The sequence below is a fragment of the Macrotis lagotis genome, chromosome 3 (assembly GCF_037893015.1).
Source record: "Macrotis lagotis isolate mMagLag1 chromosome 3, bilby.v1.9.chrom.fasta, whole genome shotgun sequence".
Taxonomy (NCBI): domain Eukaryota; kingdom Metazoa; phylum Chordata; class Mammalia; order Peramelemorphia; family Peramelidae; genus Macrotis; species Macrotis lagotis.
The window spans coordinates 239,851,616-239,874,308 of NC_133660.1; the positions used below are offsets into that span (position 1 = coordinate 239,851,616).

General features: G+C 40.8%; 1 protein-coding gene and 1 non-coding gene across 2 annotated transcripts; both read right to left on the reverse strand.

The window, feature by feature from the left end:
• Positions 1-6,450: 6,450 nt before the first annotated feature.
• Positions 6,451-17,755, reverse strand: EIF4G2 (eukaryotic translation initiation factor 4 gamma 2). Its single transcript, XM_074230317.1, has 21 exons — positions 17,638-17,755; positions 17,363-17,428; positions 16,526-16,666; positions 15,952-16,054; positions 15,155-15,292; positions 14,980-15,046; positions 14,723-14,874; positions 14,312-14,422; positions 14,107-14,190; positions 13,916-14,014; positions 13,535-13,676; positions 13,289-13,446; positions 12,818-12,931; positions 12,176-12,301; positions 11,901-12,005; positions 11,594-11,809; positions 11,238-11,496; positions 10,512-10,716; positions 10,178-10,389; positions 9,921-10,042; positions 6,451-9,418 (listed from the first exon to the last, which is right to left on the reverse strand). The coding sequence occupies exons 7-21, from the start codon at positions 14,804-14,806 to the stop codon at positions 9,353-9,355; spliced, it is 2,103 nt and encodes a 700-aa protein (XP_074086418.1). The 5' UTR covers positions 14,807-14,874; positions 14,980-15,046; positions 15,155-15,292; positions 15,952-16,054; positions 16,526-16,666; positions 17,363-17,428; positions 17,638-17,755; the 3' UTR covers positions 6,451-9,352.
• LOC141519796 (small nucleolar RNA SNORD97) lies at positions 12,620-12,768 on the reverse strand. Its single transcript, XR_012477432.1, has one exon. It is a non-coding gene; the product is annotated as a small nucleolar RNA SNORD97 (small nucleolar RNA).
• Positions 17,756-22,693: the final 4,938 nt, after the last annotated feature.

A 22,693-nucleotide genomic window follows, 5' to 3' on the forward strand; every position in this document is an offset into this window, starting at 1 on the left:
TCTAGGTACACTAAATGGGAAATTCTGATCCAGGGATCCACAAGTGAAATCCACTCCTAGGAGAACAATCACATTGGTCTTCTCATTTTTTACTCTAAGTAAGACCAGAAGATGAAGGGAATTGTAGCTAATGGAAGGATGGTTCAGAGTCTTTTTGGAGAGGAGAATAAAGGAGTTGGCAGAGTTGGTTTTAATTATGTGAACAAAGGTGATGAGAAACATTTCTTTATGGAATATTTGGCCATCATGTCACAGCCATTAGACTCATGGAAAATATTTTCCAAAAGTCACCATGAAAATAGTGATAGGGAAAAGAAAAAAGTCCTAAGCAGAATTAGGTGTAAACAATAAAATTAAATCAGCATATACCAATAGGAAAATATGTGTAACATGATTATACCTATCATGTACAATGTTATCCTAGGGTGCGAAGAGAGAAAACTTTACAAAAATGAATGTTGATACTCAATGTTGGGATAATAAAACAATCTTGGAAAAAGTCGAGCAAGAATAAGGAATGAGACCAAAGACTTAGAAATTACATTGAAATCTCACACCTATAACCTGGTAAATACTTTGAGAAAAGAATTGGAAAGGAAGAGAAATTGTGAGCACAAGATAAAATAATAACTTTCCTTTTCTATGACATTAACAGAAGGAAATAAATTGTTATTATAGTTATTCATGAATCAGTTGTCTGTTATAATTGGATTACCATCTTGTTAAAGGTTAGAATTCATATATAATGTTAGAAAACATAAGAAATATGATGTCAGAATTAGACAACTTCAAGCTGACCAATTAATGCTGAAAATCAGAATATGAGTGGAATAAAGGACATTGAAAATAATATTCTCTCTCTCTGAAACAAATCCCCACATTAACCTTATCCCAAAATGTTATGTGTCTTTTTTGCCTTTTAAGCTTATTACCTCTCCATTAGAAGATGGCTAGCTTGTTTTATCTTCATTCTTTCAGACTAAAGGTTCTTCATTGTACTGATCAGAATTTTAAATTCTTTCAAAGTAGCTTTTCTCCCTAAAAATCATGTTTATTTATGTTTATGTTGAGCTCCAAATTCTTCCCTTTTCTTCCAAACTCATTGAGAAGGTAAAAACTATGATACCTACTAAACCTGTGAAGTAATACAAAAATTATTTCCCTATTACCTATGATGAAAAAAATGGGAAAAATGCTTCAATTTGTACTCAAGAATTCACTAGTTCTTTCTGTAGGTGGATGGCATTTTTCATCATGAGTCCTTTGGTTCTGTACAGTCCATTGATGTGGGTCATTGCCATTACAATATTGCTGATATACCTACATGTACAAAAATATTTTTGCAGCTCTTTTTTGTGGTAGCAAAGAATTGGAAATTGAGGGGATGCCCATTAATTGGAAAAGGCTGAGTTGTGTTATGAATGTAAAGGAGTACTATTATTCTATAAGAAATGATGAGTAGGTGGATTTCTGAAAAACCTGGAAAGACTTCTGTGAACTGATGCTGAGTGAAGTGAGCAGAACCAGAATATTGTACACAGTAATAGTAACAGTGTAGGATGATCCACTGTGATGGACTTGGCTCTTCTCAGCAATACAGTGATCAAAGATCATTTCAAAAGACTTGTGATAGAAATTGCCATCCACATCCAGAGAAAGAACCATGAAGTCTGAATGTAGATACAAACATAGTATCTTCACTTTTCTTATTATTATTTAAGATAATGGGGTTAAGTGATTTGCTCAAGGTCATACAGCTAGGCAATTATTATGTGTCTGAGATCACATTTGAACTTGGGTCCTCTTGACTCCAGGGCCAGTGCTCTATCCACTGTGCAACCTAGCTGCCCCTTCACTTTTTTTTAAAATTTGTTTTTTTGTTTTTTTTCTTTCTCATGATTTTCCCTTTTTGTTCTGATTCTTCTTTCACAACATGACTAATATGGAAATATGTTTAACATGATGAGACAGGCCTTAACCCATGTCAGATCGCTTGCTGTCAGGGGAAGAAGGGAGTAAAATTTGCAAAAATGAAGTTGAAAACTATCTTTACATGGTAATTTAAAAATACTATTAAAAAGGGAAAAAAATCTCAATATTGATGATACCCAAGTACAAAGTTCTCCTGGTTCTGTTCAATCCATCTTGCATCAGCTCAAAAAAGTCTTCCCAAGTTTTTTTCTGAAACCATCCTCCTTGTTATTTCTTTATAACACAATGATATTCCATCACAATCATTGTTCAGCCATTTCCAATTGATGGGTATACCCTCAGTTTCCAGTTTTTTGTTGTGAATTCTTTGCTATGAATATTTTTATACAAATAGGTCCTTTTCCTTTGATGTCTTTAGGATATGAACCTAGTAGTAATATTACTGGGTCAAAAGGCAGGTATAGTTTTATAGCCCTTTAAGTGTAGTTTCAAATTGTTCTCCAGAATGGTTGGACTAGTTCACAACTCTTTTTCTACATTTGTCATTTTCTCCTTTTATGTCATGTTAGCCAATCTGAATGATGTGAGATGATATTTCAGAGTTGTTTCAATTAGTATTTTTCAAATAATTAGTGACTAGGAGTATTTTTATATGACTATTATTACCTTTGATTTCTTTTTCTGAATACTGCCTGTTCATGTTCTTTAACTATTTACCTATTGGGAAAGGTTATTTTTTATAAAATTTGACTCAGTTTTCTATATTTCTGAGAAATGAGATTTTTATTAGAGAAACTTAAACACTTCCCCACCCAATTTCCTACTTTCCTCCTAAGTTTGGCTACATTTTGTTTATGCAAAATCTTTTAAATTTATTTTTTAAATATTTAATTTTATTTAAAATTTATCTATTTTTTTCTTCTGTGATCCTTTTAATCTTATTTTAGGCATAAACATTTCCCTTATCCATATATCTGACAAGGTTTTTTCCCATGCTCCCCTAATTTCTTTGTGATAAGACCCTTTAGGTCTAAATTATGTACGTATTTTAACCTTATCTTAGTATATACAGTGTGAGATGTTGGTCTATGCCTTGTTTTTGCCAGATTGTTTTCCACTTTTCCAAGCAGCTTTTATCAAATGGTGAATTCTTGACCCAATAGTCTGTTTTTTTTGGTTTAAGAAACAAAAAAGTTATTTTGGTCATTTACTTCTGTCTATTGAGAATCTAATCTATTTGATTGATCCATTTTTTTTCATCCAAAACTAGATTGTTTAGGTGTTTACTGCTTTGTAGTACAGTTTATAATGTGGTATTGTTAGGCTATCATCCTTCACTTTTTTATTTTATTTTTTTCATAAAATCAGCTCCTAGTTCTTATACTTTTCATTCTTTATGCTTCTCCCCTTTTAAATGTTCTATTTTATTTTTTCATAAAACCAGCTCCTAGATTTATTAGTTCAATGAAATTTTCCACTTTCAATTTTAGTTATCTTTCATTTGGGTTTTCAGAATTTCTATTCTGGTATTTAACTGGAGATTTTAAATTTGTTGTTCTTTGATTTTTTTTTTTAGTTGCATGTCTAATTTACTGATGTGCTCTTTCTCTTATTGATGTGAAGTTCTGAGATAACACCTTCCATCACTCTCCAAGTACTGCTTTGACTAAATCTCACACTTTGGCAAGTTGTCTTATTGTTGGTATAAGCTTTAAAGAAATCATTGCTTCGATGGTTTATTTGACCTATTCATTCTTTAAGATTAGATTATTTACTTTGTGATGAATTTTTAATGTATTCTTCCAAGACCTTTCATTGAATGTAGCTTTTATTGCACTAGGGTCTGAAAAGGGTGTGTTTGGTAGTTTGGCTTTTCTGCATTTGTCTGTGAAGTTTTATGACTGAATATACATAGTCAGTTAATTGAAAAAACAAACATGAGCTCTTTTTTTTTCCATTCAACTTTCTCCAAAAGTCTATAATATTTGACTTTTCTAAAATCTATTAATTTCCTTATTTTTTTTATGGCTAGACTTAACTAGTTCTGACAATAGTAAAATGAGGTCCTCTAATAGCAGAGGTTTCTATTTTCTCCTATAATTTATTTTTTTAAGAATTTGGATGCCATGCTATTTGGTGCATATATGTTTAGCATTGATATTATTTCATTATCTATGGTATTTTTTTTTTTTTTTGCAAGGCAATGGGGTTAAGTGGCTTGCCCAAGGCCACACAGCTAGGTAATTAAGTGTCTGAGGTTGAATTTGAATTCAGGTCCTCCTGACTCCAGGGCTGGTGCTCTATCCATTGTGCCACCCAGCTACCCCTTATGGTACTTTTTAAAATTGACATTTTATTTTTTCCAATATGTTATGGAAATTTTTTAACATTCATCCATTTGTATATTTATGTTACACATTTTTCTACCATTCTCCCTTTACCCCTTTCTCCCTTTGGCAGTGATGAGTCTGGTAAAATTGTACATGTATTTTTGTGTTTATAATATAGTTATATTAGTAGTCATTTTGTGTATGAGGAATTAGGAGTAAGGGAAAAAAAATAAAACCATGGGATAGGAGGGAAAAAGAGAGCTTTTAAAAAAGTGAATATAATATCCATTCAGATTGTCTTCTTTTTTTCCTCTGGGTGTGGATGGATGGCATTGTCCATCAGGTCTTTTAGGGTTGTCCTTGCTCTCTGAACTGCTGAGAGGAGCTGCATTCATCATAGTTGATCATTTCACAATGTTATTCAATGTTGTCTTGGTTCTGCTCCCTTCATTCAGCATCAGTTCATGTAATTCTTACTATGCTTCTCTAAATTTCAACTACTCGTGGTTTATTATCTATAGTAGTGTTAAGCAAAATACAGCTTCCCTGATTATCTCCTTATTCAATCTATTTTTGTTTTGCTTTGAGATCATGACTTATTCATCCCTCATTTTTGAAGGGGACCAATGACATCACAGGATGATGTCTTGACTTTATGCATATAACTGGGGAGAAAGGGATCAATCTCATTCCCTCTTCCAGAGTCATTGAAGTCTGATGGCAAGACAGAAGACAAGATGACTAGTAATGGTTCAGGAAGCAGTAGATGGGATCTTAGTGTCTTTGCTGTCTGGCCAAGCTTTAAATACTTTCATCACCATTGGAGACATTTTTTCTCATCTGCCTATTCCTCTGGGGAAAGTCTTCATATACTAGAAGTATACATCCCCCTGTTAAAAGTGAGTTTGAGGTTTACTGGTTAACCTCAATCCGTCTGCCTGAGATGGTTTATTGGGGTGTGACCACTCAAGCTACAGCTTCTTGAAGCTGCAGGTGAAAGTTAGGTGAGAGATGGACACCGAAGGTGGATGAGCAGCCCTGAGAAGGAATAGGCAAACTCTCACCCTAGTGCTAGTGGTGGTTTAACTGGTCAAAAGGTTCAGTAACTTTTGAGCCATAGTTCTAAATAGCATTCCAGAATGGCTGAATCCATTCATAGCTCCGTTAATAATAATACCTCTAATGTTATTTTCCTCATTTGTCATCTTTGTTGGTTTCAGGGGGTGTAAAATAGAAACTTGATTTGCATTTTTCTGAACTATTGATTTGAAGCACTTTTTGTTCTTATGACAATTGATAGTTTAGTTTTCCTTTGAAAATTCTTATATACTTATATACTTATATACCATTTATCTAAAGGGGAACAGCTTTTAATCCTATAAATTTGATTTAACTTCATTAGTTAAACATTCATTTTTAATTTCCATGATCTAGTTTGTTTAGTCATGACTCCTGTCTGGAGTTCTTCCTTGCTTTGGGGCTGTACCAGTGGACTCTTGCTAGAGGTTTTCAGGATTAGTTGAGGTGGATTCTGGCCATTGGGTTTAAGCACTCATCCTGTAGATGAGAAATCTCAGGGGCTTCTTCTTGAACTGGTTTCCTGCAAGCCATGGGCTTTGTGGGCCCTGCTGAGTTCAGCTCATTCATGCTCATATCTACCCATAACTTCTCAGGGTCACCCCAATGATCTCCAGATTGTTTCAGTGTCTCTGGATTTGAGGTCCCTCATAATTCCTGAGGTGAGAAATTCTAGGTTATTTATAGCAGGTTCTAGTACCCAATCTTCTACTAGGCTCATTTATTCAAAAGAAATAGCACTGGGAAAAGTAGTCTTTCAGCCATATCTCAGGCATCTTATTCTACCAAATCTCAGTGGATCTCTAGAGACACCTGAAGCCATTAGTTGATTACTGGTTCCTTAAGTTTGTGAACTTGAGGCCCACTACTCTTTTGGAGTTCCTCTGACATCACTGAGTGCTTCTACCAAACCTAGGCTGACACAATGTCTGATCCTGACCAGAGGAAGCCAGAGTGAACAAATTGTCCCACTTTCCATTAGTTATCAGTAGACAGATCACTGCTCTTTTGTTAAGATGAGACATCATTCCAAATCAACATGTGAATACTGTAACAAAACAATTGTTACAAAACATCTTCTACAGAGTTGGAATAGACATGTTACAAATGATGGTGAACAGAATGGAGGATTTTTTTTATTTTAAAACCAAATTAAGGTCATCTTATTTGATGTCTTCTCAGGTTTCTTCCAAGGTATTATCTTATGTATACATCAAAACTGTTCAAGCCTGAGCAAAGAAAACCTTATCTAATGGGTCTAGAAGTCTTGTCTCCATTGAGGGGATAAACTCTTGATGTCCCATTGATAGTCTGAGAAACAATAGAATTGCTCCAGAATTATAAAAATTCTTAAGCAGAAATGGAATACTAAAACATAACCTTGCAAGATGCAGATCCAAGAGATGGAAATAAACCTGCATTGGCAGTCTGGAAACTGTTTTATTTAATCCCCATTGAAAATCTGTAGGCTATTATCAAGTTCATCAAATTGCACCTGTGATAAATGTCCCAATGAATTAAATTTGAAAAATTTGAAAAAACCTTTTAAGTCAAAGTCTAATCAAACAACTGATTACAGTATAAAGGACCTAATTTTAAGGTTTGTCTCAAGTAGTGTCTAATACTACCGTAGCTTGGAGGACATACATACATAAGCAATTTTCTTCCTTTTAGATTCCAAACCAATACTGGTTATTTACCAGGTCTTTCCAAGTCTGGGCAGGAACCTAATCATGCTTTCTAAAGCCCTGATCTCTGGATCCAAATGCCCTCACCAACCTCAACCAAATTTGCCTCATCTCTTGCCTTGCCTTTAAAAGCAACAAAATGAATTATTCCCCCACCTTCCACCCTCAATTTTTTAATCCATGGCAATCTCTTCTCTAGCAGTTTTTTTTATTGTCAAAATTGACTAGATCAGGAGTCCTTAATCTGGGGTCTATGCATATAAAAACATTTGGAGAACTTGAAAAGCACACATTTTCTTCATAATCCTAGATTTTATTTTATGATTTAAAAATGTTTTGAAGGGTTTTAAGAATTCTTGGTCTAAATGGTTTCCTTCTGGGGGTGGCGGTTATTTTGTCATGTCATACAATTTATTTCCACTCCTCCTCAAGACTGAACCTCCCTCCCAACAAAATTTACATCTATCCTATTTTTACCCAGCTGCCCTTTTAAGTAGTGATCTTTCACAGGTCTCCCCTGCCTTTCTACCTCCTTAAAAAGATCAAGTGCTGAGGTGGGAAAACCAAGGAAAAAGTAGTCAACGGTCAAGTTTGTTTACTTTCAAAGAGCAAACAGCTTGCATCTGTATACAGGTTATAGTTCCACAATGGCCAATTAACATCACTACTCCTATGGGGGGGGGGGGGGGAACTACAAATTTGCAGATTCCATTTTTGTTGTTGCCCCACATAAACTGTAGGCCTATTTTATGTAGCTTCCTTTGTTTCCATCCTCAATGGCCACACCTTTTCCTGTCTCAATCTTCTTCAGTTATCCTTCCATAGATGTTTCTTTTGGTTGGAGGTCAGATTTTTTAGAACCATTGCTATAAAAGCATTTGGGGTTAATTTATATCTACAATCATGTCTTGCCAAATTTCTCCTCTTTAAATCCAAAGCCCTCCAAGTCATTCACAATTTCTTCATCTCAAGTCCTATTCTCATTACCTCAAGCCAAAACTAGAATGCACAAATGCAAATCTCTAAATCCTAATTAAGGCTATATATGTCTCAATTAAGTGATCAGCAACCAAATTACTTCACAAAACCAACAGTGTGCTCACTCTGGAAATATTGTCATCACACTCCTCAACCCATCTTTGATTCTGTGATACATCCTATTACTCCATTCTCTTTAATGAACTGCATCACTACATTTTAGAAAAAAAACTACCTCAACCTTGAAAGTGCAACAGCAAAATATGTTATGTTGGACAATCCAAATTTGGGAGCTAAATCAACTGCCACCACCTTGAATGCAGAGGGAGATTTTTAAAAACACCAAGAATTCCTAGGAATATCAACATACCTGTGATTCAACAAAACTACGGAGGCAGAAGAGAGTAGGATAGTAAAGTGTAAAGAACACTTACTAGGACCCAAGATCTTAAGATTCAAAGAGCTCAAAGTCATTCTCTAAAGTACTTGAAGATCACCCTCAGATTTGAGGCATATTCCAATTACAATTCTCCAGAGTAAGTTTAAGAGGAATTCAAAATATACACATAGACATTCCCCTCAAGTATCACAATGTTTATTGATAGATACAAGTATATAAAATCAGGGCATGAACATGACTTGATAAATTAAGTAGACTTAATTTCAATACTATAATAAGAGGGACCAATTCAAATTCTCACCATTTTTTGTTTCACACCCACAAAAACCACTTCTCTTCAAGGGCATTAACGATCTCTCAAAACTGATCAGTTTTGTGCAAGTAAACCATGTTTCTTTTAAAAAGACTTATGCACTTGCCCAGGCTCAAGGATATTAAAATCTAGCACATAAAGCCCATTACTAGAGGTAGAAATACAGGCAATATACTATTACGGCAACAACCATCGATTACAGTTAAGAATCCTCTGTAACAACCAAATGGATAATCAAATATTGCAACGACTCAAGTATTACACTGAGCAAAGTGCATCTCTACAGTATTCAGTGTTGCTATTCAGTTTTCTAACTTAAAACAGCCTATGATAACTGGCAGCCAAGAAGGTCCTTGCAACAGACTGCCTCTGCTTGAGAACTCAGGATGTAATTATTGCATGCTGCTAATACACTATCTAAACATTAAGGATACTCTAAGATATTTGATGGTAGACTATGATTAAGACGTTACACTACAAAAAACCTTAGGCAGAAGAACATCCTATTGACATGCTTCTGCTTTAGATATTGTGAAAACATGACAGCGGAATGAATTTTCGCAGTGGTTAGGTCAAACGCAGTTACATCCTAGCAACAGTATGTTTGCACAATTTTAAGGCTTTGGCTGGTCTTTTAGTCAGCTTCTTCCTCTGATTCTTCTTCTTCAGCAGTTTCCAGCCAGGTGAGCCATTGGTTGACCTATAAATTAGATTAACTGCTTTTAACATTCTGGACCACAATAGATTTACTTTTCTAGATTGATAGATTTCTATCAATACAAAAAAAATCCTGTTTCACTTCTGCTGCTGAGTGAATCCCAGATCCCTGAATCCTAAGACTCCATTCAAAGGGAACCTTGGGTGGCAGAGCACCATAACTAAGCCCAGATGGAACAGGGGAGATTAAAAACCAGGTCTACCAAACCCTAGACCATTTTTTTTAAAGTCACCTCAAATATAATTCTTTTCATACTGTGGGTGGCAAATTTCCAAACCCTTTCCTTCTTCTGGGGCTGAGGCAGTTTTAATTTTAAAGCATGGTGCCAAGGTCTTATTCTCAATGGGTGTACTTGTGTTTAAACCTCTAATTACCTCAAAAAGATATTGATTAATCTAGTGCCAGAGATGTTAAAACAGATGTAGATAGTGTGACATATACATATTTAGATCAGACAACATTATTGACTAAAGTGAGAATTTACCTGGAATAAAGCCTTGCCCTTCCCTGGAAACTCTTGGGTTATATCCTCTTTCCATGCTAGGAAAGCTTCCTCTTCAATTATTTCCATATCATAGAAATGAACAAAGAAGCGCAGTAACATGCCTACAAGGAAAATCAAAAGCCACTATTATCAAGTACTGTGTAAGAACTGAACAACCAATATTTATAGTATTAAAATCCTAACCTCAAAAGCTAAAGGCTTACAAGGCCTCTATTAAGTGAAATACTGACTCTTACCTTTTGGAAAGTTGTTATTGTAGCAGTGCACCTGAAGAGCATACAGGGCACTAACTTGTAGGTCAACGTGATCATGAAGGAACTTCTGCATTACTGGCTTGAAAGAGAGAAGCAGCTGTTTTTCCTGCTCCAACTGCTCTTTGGAAGGAGCAGAGGAAGAATCCGTTTCCTCATTGGGTGGGCTTACTTCACTAGAGATATACTGCAAGAAGCTAGACAGAAGAGAGCAAGTCAGAACTAAAAGCAACTGGCTTTTAGGAGACAAACATTTCTATAATCAAGTATCTTCCTAGTCTCAGCTTAATTTTAAACACCACAATTAAGAACATCTTACCTAGTCATTAAAATGTTCACAAATCCCTTGTCTACATGAAGTTTGGGAGAAATGTTGTCTTTAATCCATTTATATATGGTTTGAGGGGATGGATCCAACTTTATTTGCTTCAACAGTTCCTTCTCCAATTTGAGAAGTGGGAACAAGAAACTAAGTCCCTTTCCCTCCAAAATCTCCAACATTCGATCCTTATTCTGATCGATTTCTGCAAGTAAAAAAAGGTTAAATTTTACTAAGAAAGAGAATTTTGAAAAATCAAGTTGAATGGATTGTTAACTGCAATTTAGCTGAAATAAGTTAAGATTCATCTTCCTAGAAAGCATTAATGAGAATAAACCAACAATGAACTTAGATCACCTTCATTAAAAATAAAGCTTGCTATTATTTGGATTGGAAGCCTGAATATTTATGTGATTCCCTTTGTGTGGAACAATTGTATGGGTGGTCTGTACAATAGAGCTAGGGCCTAGACATTTAGGGCGATTTGTAGCTGAGCTGAAGGAGCTTCTCTACACCAACTAGTACAACCCAGGCTCCTTTCCTGCTACTGCAGAGCACTAAGAGGTAAAGTGACTTGGCTGTTCAGGGTCAGGTTAGGTTTTAAAGGCATTTTAAAACTGAACACAGGTCATCCCAGATTGAGATCAGCCTCTCTTTCTATTGTGACTGTCTTTTGGTGAGATGAAGATCAAAATCAACTATTAATTAAAAAAAAAATTATCTTACCTGGAAGCATTTTCTGCATATTGACTTTGCTTTGTTGGAAAAGTTCTGTTAACCATTCACGATCTTGTAACTTAGCTAATTGTTGAAGGCAAAGTAAGAAGAGAGGGAAGTGGGTGCCGCTTTCCAGTGGTTGAGCTAGCTCTGAAATGCTCACCAACTCTGAAATGATGGCCCGGGCTGCAAACTGTGCTAAATAGGATTTCACCAAAGGGATGTCTACCTCAAGTTTTGGGCACTGATCCAATACATTCAGGAAAGCCTGGTGAGGGAAAAACCCAAACTTTCATAAGCTTCAATCCAAATTGTTTAAAAGACTTGGACAGGTAATTTCAGTTTTAGAAGCAATATTCTCATACCTGCATAAAGTTGTCACTAGTGGCTATTCCTTCCTGTTTAAGTAAACTGATCAAAGCACTTGCTTTTTCTTTGTCTTCATCAGTCCTGTCTAGTGATTGGATGATTACTTTGCTTAACATTTCTGGGAGAAAATGTTTGGGGGCCCTCATTTCACGTACACCATTGACAGCATCATTTGCATTCCCACTATTCAGATACTCTGTCACCACAGCTTCCTGCAACAGAGAAATAGCCAAGATATGAGGACCTTTCCTAGGTATGTGCCATAAAATAAAGATTTCCCAGACTATTTTAAAGATAACTTACAGTTAGTTTGAGTAGTTCTTCTTTTGATGGTGGAGGTTTTTTACTGATCTTGGCAGGCTTTTCTTGAATAAGTGGTGGATTAGTTTTGAGGCCAAGCTGAGGAGTCTAAAAATATCAATGAAACACATTAAAAAAATCTTTACATCATGTTGTACACATCATCTTTTATTTAGTTCTATAGTTTTTTTGAGATGTCACCCCCCCCCGACTTTACCACTAAAATAATAGCAAAGTATGGAAGAGGATCACAGAGAGGAAGTCCTAACAGCATTTACCTGTCCCAGAGGTGGTGTTTGAGTGCGTGGTGGTTGTGCACTGGGAGGAATCATAGTTATCTGGGGCTGAAGCTTTGGCACTTGATTTTTATTCATTAGGAAAGATTGAGCAGGCCTCAGACTAATCTGGAATGAAATACAAATCATTCTTCCATCATTAGACTTTTAAGAAGAATCACCTAGAAATCTTTGAAAGTCCCTTCCCATCCCCAAATCAGGCACAGAAAAATCTAAATCAAGACCGTTTACATTTAAATTTACTAGTAGAGAAACTAAAAATGGTGGGATTGACACTTATAGTAAACCTATCATGTATTTTCTCTGAAGTACATTATCCCATCAGCTCAACTATGTTTAAGTTAAAAGACATCTTACAGGGAACAACATATATCATGTCTAATGTTTTCCTTCCTCTAGTATTTAATGGGGGGGGGAAGGGTAGAGTTGCCCTCATATCTCATAATCTTGTTCACAGGACGCTGGACATCCAAAGAAGGAGAAAAGAAAGAAAAGTATAGGGGGAAAAAAAAGGAGGTAAAGAATTCCAGCATTAAGTCCTCATAATAACGCGTCTTTCTATAATCATTGGGCAATATATTTCGAATCCACAAACTATGGTTAGGAGTAACACAGGTAAAGTACCTCATCTGCATTAAGCTGTCCTTTTTTAGAAAACCGAGGTGGCATATCCTTCGACTGTCCTTGCAGCTGGGATAAGAGTCCCTGACTCTGGTTATGGTAGAGCTGGCTTAGCCCCTATTTCAGAAAGAAATAAAAGTCTAGATAAAGGAGTCCACAAATTATGGTAATAAAGAATCAGAACAGTCAAGTCATGATGAAAGCCTAGTTGGATATGCCCAAAGAAAGGGAATAATGGGGAATAAAAAAAAGTACCATCTAGCCTAAGTGGTACTTTAGAATGAAGCCAGCTGTTTCCAGGTGGACTAACTGGTACAATCTAAGTGAAGAGAAAATTAGGATTTTACTAATTTTAGAGGTATGGGCATTTCCAATATTTTTATTACAAACTTAAGTCTGTTCATAGAGTAGATGGAAGTTGTTTTAAATTTGTATTCTAGCTTTATGAAAAATACTTTTAGAATGCTTTCTTACCTGGCTTTTCATAAACTTGCCTCCCATCTCTCCAAACTGGGATTGTGGAGGCATGATATGACCCCCATGGCCATTGAAGAGTTGATTTGATCGATGACGTCCCATGGTGGGTGAAAATCTATCCTGGATAACTCCTGGACCAGTACCAATTCCGCTACCTGAAGATAAAAAATGAATAAATAAGAATTCTACATCTATAGAAACCTTTCTACAGTGAAACTGACTTTTCATTTATCTATCAGTCACCTGGCATTTGTCCAAACATATCAGCAAGTCCTCCAAGTGGGTCCCTGTCGAGTTTCATCCTGGGGGGCATAAACGGTCCCTCCAGGAAAAAGTCACTTCTCATCCCTTGAGCCATAGGAGCAGGAATAAAAACTCCTAGATCCTACAAAACAGCCAAAAAAAAAAAAAATTAGTCTGACTGCAATTAGCATTTATAGGGTTACATAGAAGAGAAAAACAGTTTGCAAGGACCATGGATTTCTTTAAGTCAGAATTACTGTCTGATTTTCTGATCCCTAACATTGAAGAAATGAGAAAAGGCAAAATAAGGTTCTAGGAATCAAACTCATCAAATATCACTAGTCACGAAATACCTCAAATATTACAAAAATCGTTCCTTACTTTTACTGCATCTTGACGGATTTGATTGATCGTCTTTGGTCCATTGTCAAGAAAAGCTTTGCGAGGAACCCAATTGTGTTCTCGCAACTCCACAGTATCCTTTAATTTAAAAAACAAGTTATTTTACTTTTGACTTGGTAAAAATGAAGATCAGAGTAATGGAATCATTTCATTTATAGACAAAGTCTTACCTGCAGCAGGAAACGAATCCTTGCTGGCAATTCCTTACTTAGCATTAAGGAACACATTCGGGCAAAATACTGATCCATTAAGGACTGAACAAAAGGAACAAAAATATAGCAATTATAAAACAGCATATGATTGAAATGGTCTGTGTATCAATCAATGTTAGATATGGAGATGTAAAAAGAATGATAAAGACTGAGTGTCAAATACCTTGGCTCTTTCATGGTCTAACCTAGGCCCCACTGTCCTCATTATCTGACAGAGGCACTCCAAATCCTCTCCCATATCTTTGAGTTGTACTCTCTTCTTCTTTTCCAAAAGCTGCAATGTGCCAAAAATAAGAGAACTGGTTAAATTCTTTGTACCACCATCGACACATTATCAAATAGCTCCATATACTGTGAAAACTAAAAGTTAAGGAAGTTCCAGCTTCCAAAAAACAGCTATACTGGGCAGCTTGACTTCTTGAAAATGTTGAGCTAAACTAGTTAGTAGCTAAAATGGTTTTACAATCTTATTTGACAAGTAGTACAAGGTACTAAAAGCCCCCCCCCCGCCGTTTTTAAGTCTACATTATTAATTTAAGCTCTCAAAGGAAAAAACAAAAAACTAAATACTTACTGTTTTGATGCACTTATGAAGGATAGATTCATGAATAAGATCAAGCTTGCCAAGTTCTCCAATGAATTTGATGTTCCCCAACATCTTGATCTTAGCAATGGCTCTCTGTTCCTCCTCCTCAGGAAGGAGGGGGTTGTCACGTTTGTCATAGACTAGAAAGTAGCAAAACCAAATTTTAGTGCTCAAGTTTATTAACAAAAAAGTACTAGGGGGTTGAAGGGAATAGACATCAGGGAAGAGAAAAATGACAGTCTTACTATCAACATTTCTGGTTCGGTTCTCAAATTCATCTTGTAGTTTGGAAATTAGGAGGCGTCTGAATGTCTGTTGACAAAGGAGAAACACTAATGAAATATTCTAAAAGTCAATGAGTAGTGAATATAATTTTGCAAAACTTTTTGGCAGGCAAAAAAGAAAGAAAAGTGAACAAACCCTTACTGTGCTCTGCTTCTGTCCTGGTTGACCCTCAGCTGCTGGGCCATCAAAGTTTGGTGCATCTTCTGCCAGTCGCAGACATAGTTGAGCATACAGTGAGCTATACTTTGGCTCTTCGAGGGCTTTGTCAACAATCTACAAAAAGAAGTTTACTCCTTTAGTAAATATCATTTGTTTGATACTGGGTTTGAAATCTATCATACAGCTCAACAAATTGTAAGCTAAAAACCAAAAAAAAAAATAAAAAAATAAAAAAAAATCAAAGAATTCTGCGGATCATAAACTATGCCTTTCAACTTTTATTTCATTTATACCAAGTGTTGTTGAAAATAATTACTTTCCATTTGATTAAAAATCAGCTGTGTTGTGGATACTATAGATGCCTGTCTCTTCACACAGGGGAAAGGGAATAATGTTATATTATTCTATGTATATACATCTCTTTTAGAACTTTAGGAATTAAAGCAAAGTGTTCCTAGTTCAGGTGTCACCTCATCCAGGAAGTCTTGTGTTTTCTTCCTCTTCACATATCCCAGAAGACTTTCTTTGCTCCACCCACCTTTTACTCTCTATGGCCCTGTATTCATTTGTATAAATGTTCCATTCTCTCTCTTGCTACCTTCCCACTTAATTCTAAAGAGTATTAAATATAGTATCTTCAGGAGTAGTTTTTATCATTACAAATTAAATCAATTGACTTAAATTCAGGAGTTCTAAGAATAAAATTTTTAAAGTTTCAAATTTTAAACTGATGGACAATCAAAGGGAAGGGAAACGTTCATTGTTTAACTTACCAGCAGTATGACCCCTTTTAAGATGAGTTTAGACTCTACACCCACATTGAGGAGCTCAAGGCATAGCTTGTCAAACTTTTCAGGAGTAAGCTTATTTAGTATGCTGGGGAAAAAAACAAAACAAGCATGAAATATTTCCTTTTGGCAATAGTCCAAATACCAGAATACTTTCTGCACATTTAGCTTAGTTAGGAGCACATAAAAAGTAGCTGTATTCTCTAACAAATAATTTTCCATGCATATATTGGCTTTATTTTAAGTTTCAGGGCACACTGTTTTTATAATTTAAGCTTTTGTGTGAACACATGGGGGTGGGGTGGTTTATTAAAAAAAACCCCAGTAGAATTTGGGGGGATAAAGTAAGCAGAGTGTATGTATTTCTAAATCTATTGAATCTACCATACTGGGAGTAGAACTCAAGACATTCCCTGTTACCAAGTCCTTATGTACTTCTACTTAGTGCCTCAGTGTTTGCTATTACTCTATCTCCTTTTGCTGTATATTGTCATACCAGCAACATCATTTATATGGTCTATAATCCATTTTTGTAGACAGATAAATGTCCTTTTCTTACCCTCTTACTTTCCTGAAGATTGCGTCATGTCGTTCTTTTTCGTTTGCGGAGTTGTTTGCTGCGGAGTTGTCATCTCGTCTAGTGCTTCGTGCAGGGATCCATTTCTGAGCGTTTTGCCCTGGGGTTTTCCCCAGGAACTCGCTGATTAAGGGCGAAAAGGAGAAAAGTAAAAACCAGGATTGTGATTAGCTTTTCCAGAACAAGAGATCTAAACATACTAAATTCACTAATCGAAATCACTGGGGGGTAGGAAAAGGGAAGAAAACAGTTCAGTCTTTCCCTCTAATAACACGTACACATATAGTGTGAACATCACTCTAGAACAGTTCCCAGGGGCCTTCTTGAAACTAGTTCTCTGGGACTCAGTTCCCTTCTTTTCACAAATGAGAGGTTTTAGACCTAATGTCACCACTCCCTTAGTGAAAGTCATGAAGGAAGAATGGCAAATGAATTAGTAAAAAAAAAAGCAAATACTATGAGAATTTTGAGGAGTAATTCTTTCTCAAGAAATCCAAAAGTAAGAAAGAAACAAAGAGTTAATGTAAAACACACTAATTCTCGAAAGATTGAAGGTCTTTTAAGCAAATTCTGCCTTACAGAGGTATTATTTGTTTTGGGGTTTCTAACACCCAAGATTAGATCAATCACAATGGTGAGGAAGATGGGGGAAATGTCTATACTTTACTAGAAAATACATGGATATTTTAAGCTGGAGAGTTCATATTTCAGAAGAGAAGGAGGAAAATGGAGAAAGAAAAGGAAAAAAAGAAATCCCAATCTGATAAATGGTCACTAAAAACAGGCAGTTTTTATAAGAAAAAATTTAAATCAAGATACCTGCTGCCGGCAGTCTTGGGATAGTGCTGAGGTGCACCCCTACTTCCTCCTCCGCCCGAAGAAGCACTATTTTCAAAAAAAAGGCAAAAAAATGTTCCAACTTTCTTCTATAAGGCCCCCCCCCAACTGCTATCTTTAGGGAAGGGCTTTGAGGTCGGAGGACCCTTTGTACCCTTATGGAGCCAGTTTAAGGTCACGCCCGCGACCCCGCCTGCTTCCCGGGGTGGGGGGATCCCAAGCACGAGGAGGTGCTGCTCTTTGTGGGCTCAACTCACCTGAAACGAGAAGCACCCCCTTCTGCAATCGCACTCTCCACTTTGGCGGCTTGACAACGAAGAGTCTTCAAAAGAATAATATTAATGGATGGGGGTGGGGAGGGGTGGGGGGAGGGGGGGAGAAGTGAAAACCTGAGGAAAAAAAATGGAAAAGGAGGTGAAATCAGGCTGAGCGAGCTCAGGAAGGGGGGTCCCCAGGCGGCTGCCCGGGCGGGGCGGCGGCTCCACCGCAATGCAGATCCCAGACAAAAGTGCGGCCCGGCCGGGTGGGGGCGGGGCGGGGGCTCCCTCAAGCTCAAGGTTGGAGGCCCCCCCCCCCGCCGGGGAGGCGCCGCCGCTCCCCTCCCCCACCGTTAGGCTAGCGAAGCCCGGGAGGGGGAGGGGAGCGGCGGCCGGGCCGGGCCGGGCCCCGCGAACAAAGAGCCGGGGCCCCGCGGGCCTCGCTGCGCGGCCCGGGCCCGGGGCGGCGCCGGCCCGCGGCTCTTTGTTCTGCCCCCGCCGCCCGCCGGGCCCGCACCTGCTCCTCCCGGCCGCCGGGGCTGGCACCGGGGCTGGCACCGGGGCCCCCGCCGCCGCCGCCTCGGGCTCGGCCCGCCCGCGCGCACGCGCCCTCCCAACGGCGGAGCCGCTCAGCGGCCGCGCCCGGCCCCCGCCGCCTCCGCGGCGGCGGGAGGCCCGGCCCGGCCCGGCCCCGCGGCCGCCATGGCCGCCGCCGCCATTTTGTGCCGCTCGAGCAGCGGCCGGAGGCCGGCGGCCATCTTAGAGCGCGCCGCCGCGGCCCCGCCGCCGCCTCACCTTCTCCGAGGCCGCAGCAGCCGCCGCCGCAGCTGCCTCCTCGGGGTCCGGTCGTCGGGGACGGGGGAGGGGGAGGGGAGCGGAAAACAAAAAAGGGGGAGGGAGGGGGAAGGAGCCGGGGCCGGGGGGGGGGGTCTCGGCTCAGGGGAGTCGCCGCTGCAGCCGCCACCCGGTACCCGCCGCCACCTCCATAGAGCTCCGACTCGCTGCTGGCGCGGCGGCGCGTCTGCAGCCGAACTTATCGCGCCGGGCCAGCCGAACCCGCCGGAGCCGCCCCGAACGGCCCGCCCGCCGCCCAATCAGCGCCCGCCCCGCCGCGGCCCGCCAATCGGCGCCGGCCCCCGGGGCGGGGCCGGCGCAGCAAGCTGGGTTGCGGCGCGGCACAGCCGCAGTGCGCCAAGGCCGCCGGCCGAGCCCGCCGCGCCGCGCCGCCCCGGCCCGGGGGCCGCCGCCTCCCCGCCTCCGAGCGCCCCGGGCCCGCCGCGTGCTCCCGGCCGGCCCTTTGTCCCCGGGGGGGCGGCCGCGCGGCGCCCCGGCCCGGCGTGCTGCCCCCTCCCCCCCCGGCCCGGGCCCGGGAACCTTCACCTTGACCCCCGGAACCGCCGCGCTCCCCGGCCTGGCCGTGGGGGGGGGGGGGGAGGGGAGGGGAAAAGGCGCCCGAGCCGCGTCCTTCACGGAGACCCCCCGCCCGGGACCCCGGAGGAGCCCGGAAAGGGCCGGAGCCTTTGTGTGCCGGGCAGCCGGGCAAGGCCGAAGCCGGGCCCACGCGCCCCTGTCAGCCGCGGGCGCCGGGCACGAGGCACGGCCGCCATGAAGCCTTTGCCCCACGTGAACAGAGGCCTGCCAGGGCCGGATTAGAATCCAGAGCTCTCCTCGCTGCTTCAGGGGCGCCGTGACCACGCGTGCAAGCACCAGCTGGTCGGGGGGCAATGCTGGGGGAGCACGAAACCCGGGGGAGACCGGGGGGCAGGGCCCCTGCCAGATGGGGGGGGGTGCTGGGGGCGCAGGAAACCCAGTGCAAACCTGGGGGGCAGGGCCCCAGCCAGATGGGGGGGGGGGCAGGAAACCCGGTGCAGACCCGGGGGGCAGGGCCCCAGCCAGATGGGGGGTGCTGGGGGAGCAGGAAACCCGGTGCAGACCCGGGGGGCAGGGCCCCAGCCAGATGGGGGGTGCTGGGGGAGCAGGAAACCCAGTGCAGACCCGGGGGGGGCAGGGCCCCAGCCAGATGGGGGGTGCTGGGGGAGCAGGAAACCCAGTGCAGACCCGGGGGGCAGGGCCCCAGCCAGATGGGGGGGGTGCTGGGGGAGCAGGAAACCCAGTGCAGACCCGGGGGGCAGGGCCCCAGCCAGATGGGGGGTGCTGGGGGAGCAGGAAACCCAGTGCAGACCCGGGGGGCAGGGCCCCAGCCAGATGGGGGGTGCTGGGGGAGCAGGAAACCCGGTGCAGGGCCGTGGGGACCGGAAACCACAGCCCGAAGGTCCATTGGGCTCAGATGCGCAGGGGGAAGGAATGAAGGGAGCCGGTGTTCCCAGAGGCAGAGAGGGCCTCGGGCCTGGAGCCGGAGCGCAAGTGGAGGGGAGACACTCAAAGCTTGACTGGAACAACGTTCCCTGGAAATCGAGTTTCAATTTTTATCCCAAACTAACAAAGAATGGGAACTTTTATTCCGTGTCAGGTCTCTAGGACTGAAAAACAGAATTAAACGATACATTTTGCTTAAACTTTGTTTTTCGTTTCTATAAAGGTGGGAATGGTGCATCCCTCATTACTGTGGCCATTACAAATTGCAGAGAATATGGATGGGGTTTTGCATTCCAAAGGCTTAAAATAGTATCAACAGAATTGGGACTGAGTCTACATTTCCATCCCTGAACCTCTTATCTAAAAACTATTATTTTTCTGTCTTCCCTCTTAAAAACCAGCTCCTCTGTTTATCTCAGCAACACCTCCACTCCTAGACATAAAACCTCACAGCATAGACCTCTCCTAAAGCCACCAGTTTACTCTCCAAACTTAGCAGATGAATTGTCCACTCTTCCCCAACACTTAAAAAATACATAGTTTCTAGTATATGCTTTTCATTTTTATCCTTAGAGCCATCCTTTTGGCTTTCTTTTAAGTATCTTTAGTATCAAAGCTAATCTCTTCAGGAGCACCCTGAATATTCATTTGTCTCTCAGATCTCACTCCCCTTTCTCTCATTTTTCATGTCTTCTTCCAAGTGTTTATTTCCATTTTGTCTCAAACATACGTGTTAACAATACAAGTTGATACATCTAGCACTTTGAGGTTCATAATGCATATTACATGTTCATTTTAACTTCACAACCCTGGGAGAAAAGGTGCTATCTCCCTTTCACAAATGAAACTAAGGCAGATGGCAGTTAAGTGATTGTTATTGGTCACAGAAGTAGGAAATATCCTAGGGAGAGCCCAACCTAAGATCTCTGGGATCCTAAGTGATTCCATGACCAGTAACCCCTTTCTTGTGAATTGTTCTTGTTCCAGTGTTTAGCATCGTAGGTGCTAGCTGACTGACTTGACTCACCTCTCCTAGTTACCCATCTCCTTACTTTCCTGCCAACCTCCTTGCCATTTAGAGTAATAATCGGAGGTGAATTTACTTAGCCCTTTGGCTTAATAGAGCATTTTTCTCACAGTAGTTGAGATAGGAGGTAGTAGTACGTACATTCTCCAAAAATACTACTTAGCTCTTTGGGGGGAGTAGAATGGTAGGAATCATAACTGATTTTATAGATGTTTTCACTGATTGGCACCACCATTCCCGAACCAACTCAGAGTTGCCTGGAACATTTAGAAGTAACTTGCTCATAGTAGGTAGCATAGCTGGAATGTTATCAGGCAGCACTTGAACTTGGGTCCTCCTGTCCCAAAGTCCAACAACCCCTCTATCCATATTTCCTTTCTGTCCTTTTTTAGCCTCCTGTAATTTGGTTTCCACACACTAAGAATATTCTCTCATATTGCCAGTGCCCTCTTTTATGTCTTTTCTCCTGCCTTTATCCTTCTTGACTTCTATGATATGATTGGCATTTGGGGCCTGTTCCACTTCCCTCTTGAAATCCTCTTCTCTCTTGGCTTGTGATTCTACACTTTCCTGCTTCTTTCTGACTGCTCTCTCTTCTTTATTAGGTCTTCTGTGGGTCTGCTCTTGACCTTCCTCTGTTCCCTGCAGTCACCTTATTAGTAAACACATCTACTGTCACTTCTGGGCTGATGATGTTCAGGCTGATCTCCAGGCCTAAGGGATCTCCAACTCATTTCAGTTTTCTTTGGGACAAATACTGGATGTCCTTCTGTGATCTCAGATGCAACTAATTTTTCTCCCCTCTCTCCCCACAAGATCCTCTTTCTAATCCTCTTGGATTTTTTTGGTGGGGGGAGAGGGGGAATCTTAATAGCATCTTTAAAATTATACATGTAGGTTTCAACATTCATCTTGAGTTCCAAATTTTTCTCCCTCCACTCCCCAAGACAGCAATTTTGTTATAGGTTATTCATGTATAATCATGTTAAACATAATTCCATATTAGTCACGTGTGGAAGAATCAGAACAAAAAAAAGGAAAAACCACAAAAAAATCCTATATTTTAAAAATAATATGCATTCAGACTATGTAGTTTTTTTCCCCCTTCTGGATTAATCCCCTTAGTTTTTACAGTGGTCTTCCAGTTCTAGAATCCTAGACTTAAAAACCTGGAGTCAAGTGACATTTCCCTCTTTGTGTCACTAAGGCCTGAGTTTTGTTTGTTTTTCCCATTCCACTGCTTTTCCATAGCTGGGATCTGTGACAGGATGAGTGGATAGGCCAGTGTCTCTCTGAATGAGACCATCAGTTCCTCTTTCTGGTGGTCCAGAGAGATGGAATGTCTCTATTGTGCCCTCTCTGTCCCTACCTTTTAGGTTTTATGGGTGAGGCCCAGCTGAGGCGCAAAGCTACAGTCTCCAGGGAGGCAGAGATTTTAGCTTTTCTCCCTTTACACTTTCGTTGAGCTGAAATTACCTTCCTTTAACTTTCTGGGGACCTGGATGACACAACCTCTGTCTACCTACCCTGCATCCCAATTATAGTTGTACCCTCTGGAGTCAAATAGAATGTCTCATCCCCTTTTCTCCATGAAATATGGAAGATTAAACTTCAGAATAAACACTCCCAAATTCCTTCTGAGTCTTCTTTCTATCCTGATTACCTCTTCCTGCTTATCAGAGTGCTTATAAGACCCAAACAAGACATATCAGA

What these genes read in the sequence shown, in the direction of transcription:
- EIF4G2 (XM_074230317.1), bottom strand. Translation starts at nt 14,806, where the DNA reads ATGTTGGGGAACATCAAATTCATTGGAGAACTTGGCAAGCTTGATCTT. An exon ending in GCAAGTTTATGAAAAGCCAG is followed by an intron (nt 12,932 to 13,288) that starts GTAAGAAAGCAT and finishes TTTCTGAAATAG; the next exon opens with GGGCTAAGCCAGCTCTACCA. An exon ending in TATGCAGAAAATGCTTCCAG is followed by an intron (nt 10,717 to 11,237) that starts GTAAGATAATTT and finishes TTTTACTTGCAG; the next exon opens with AAATCGATCAGAATAAGGAT.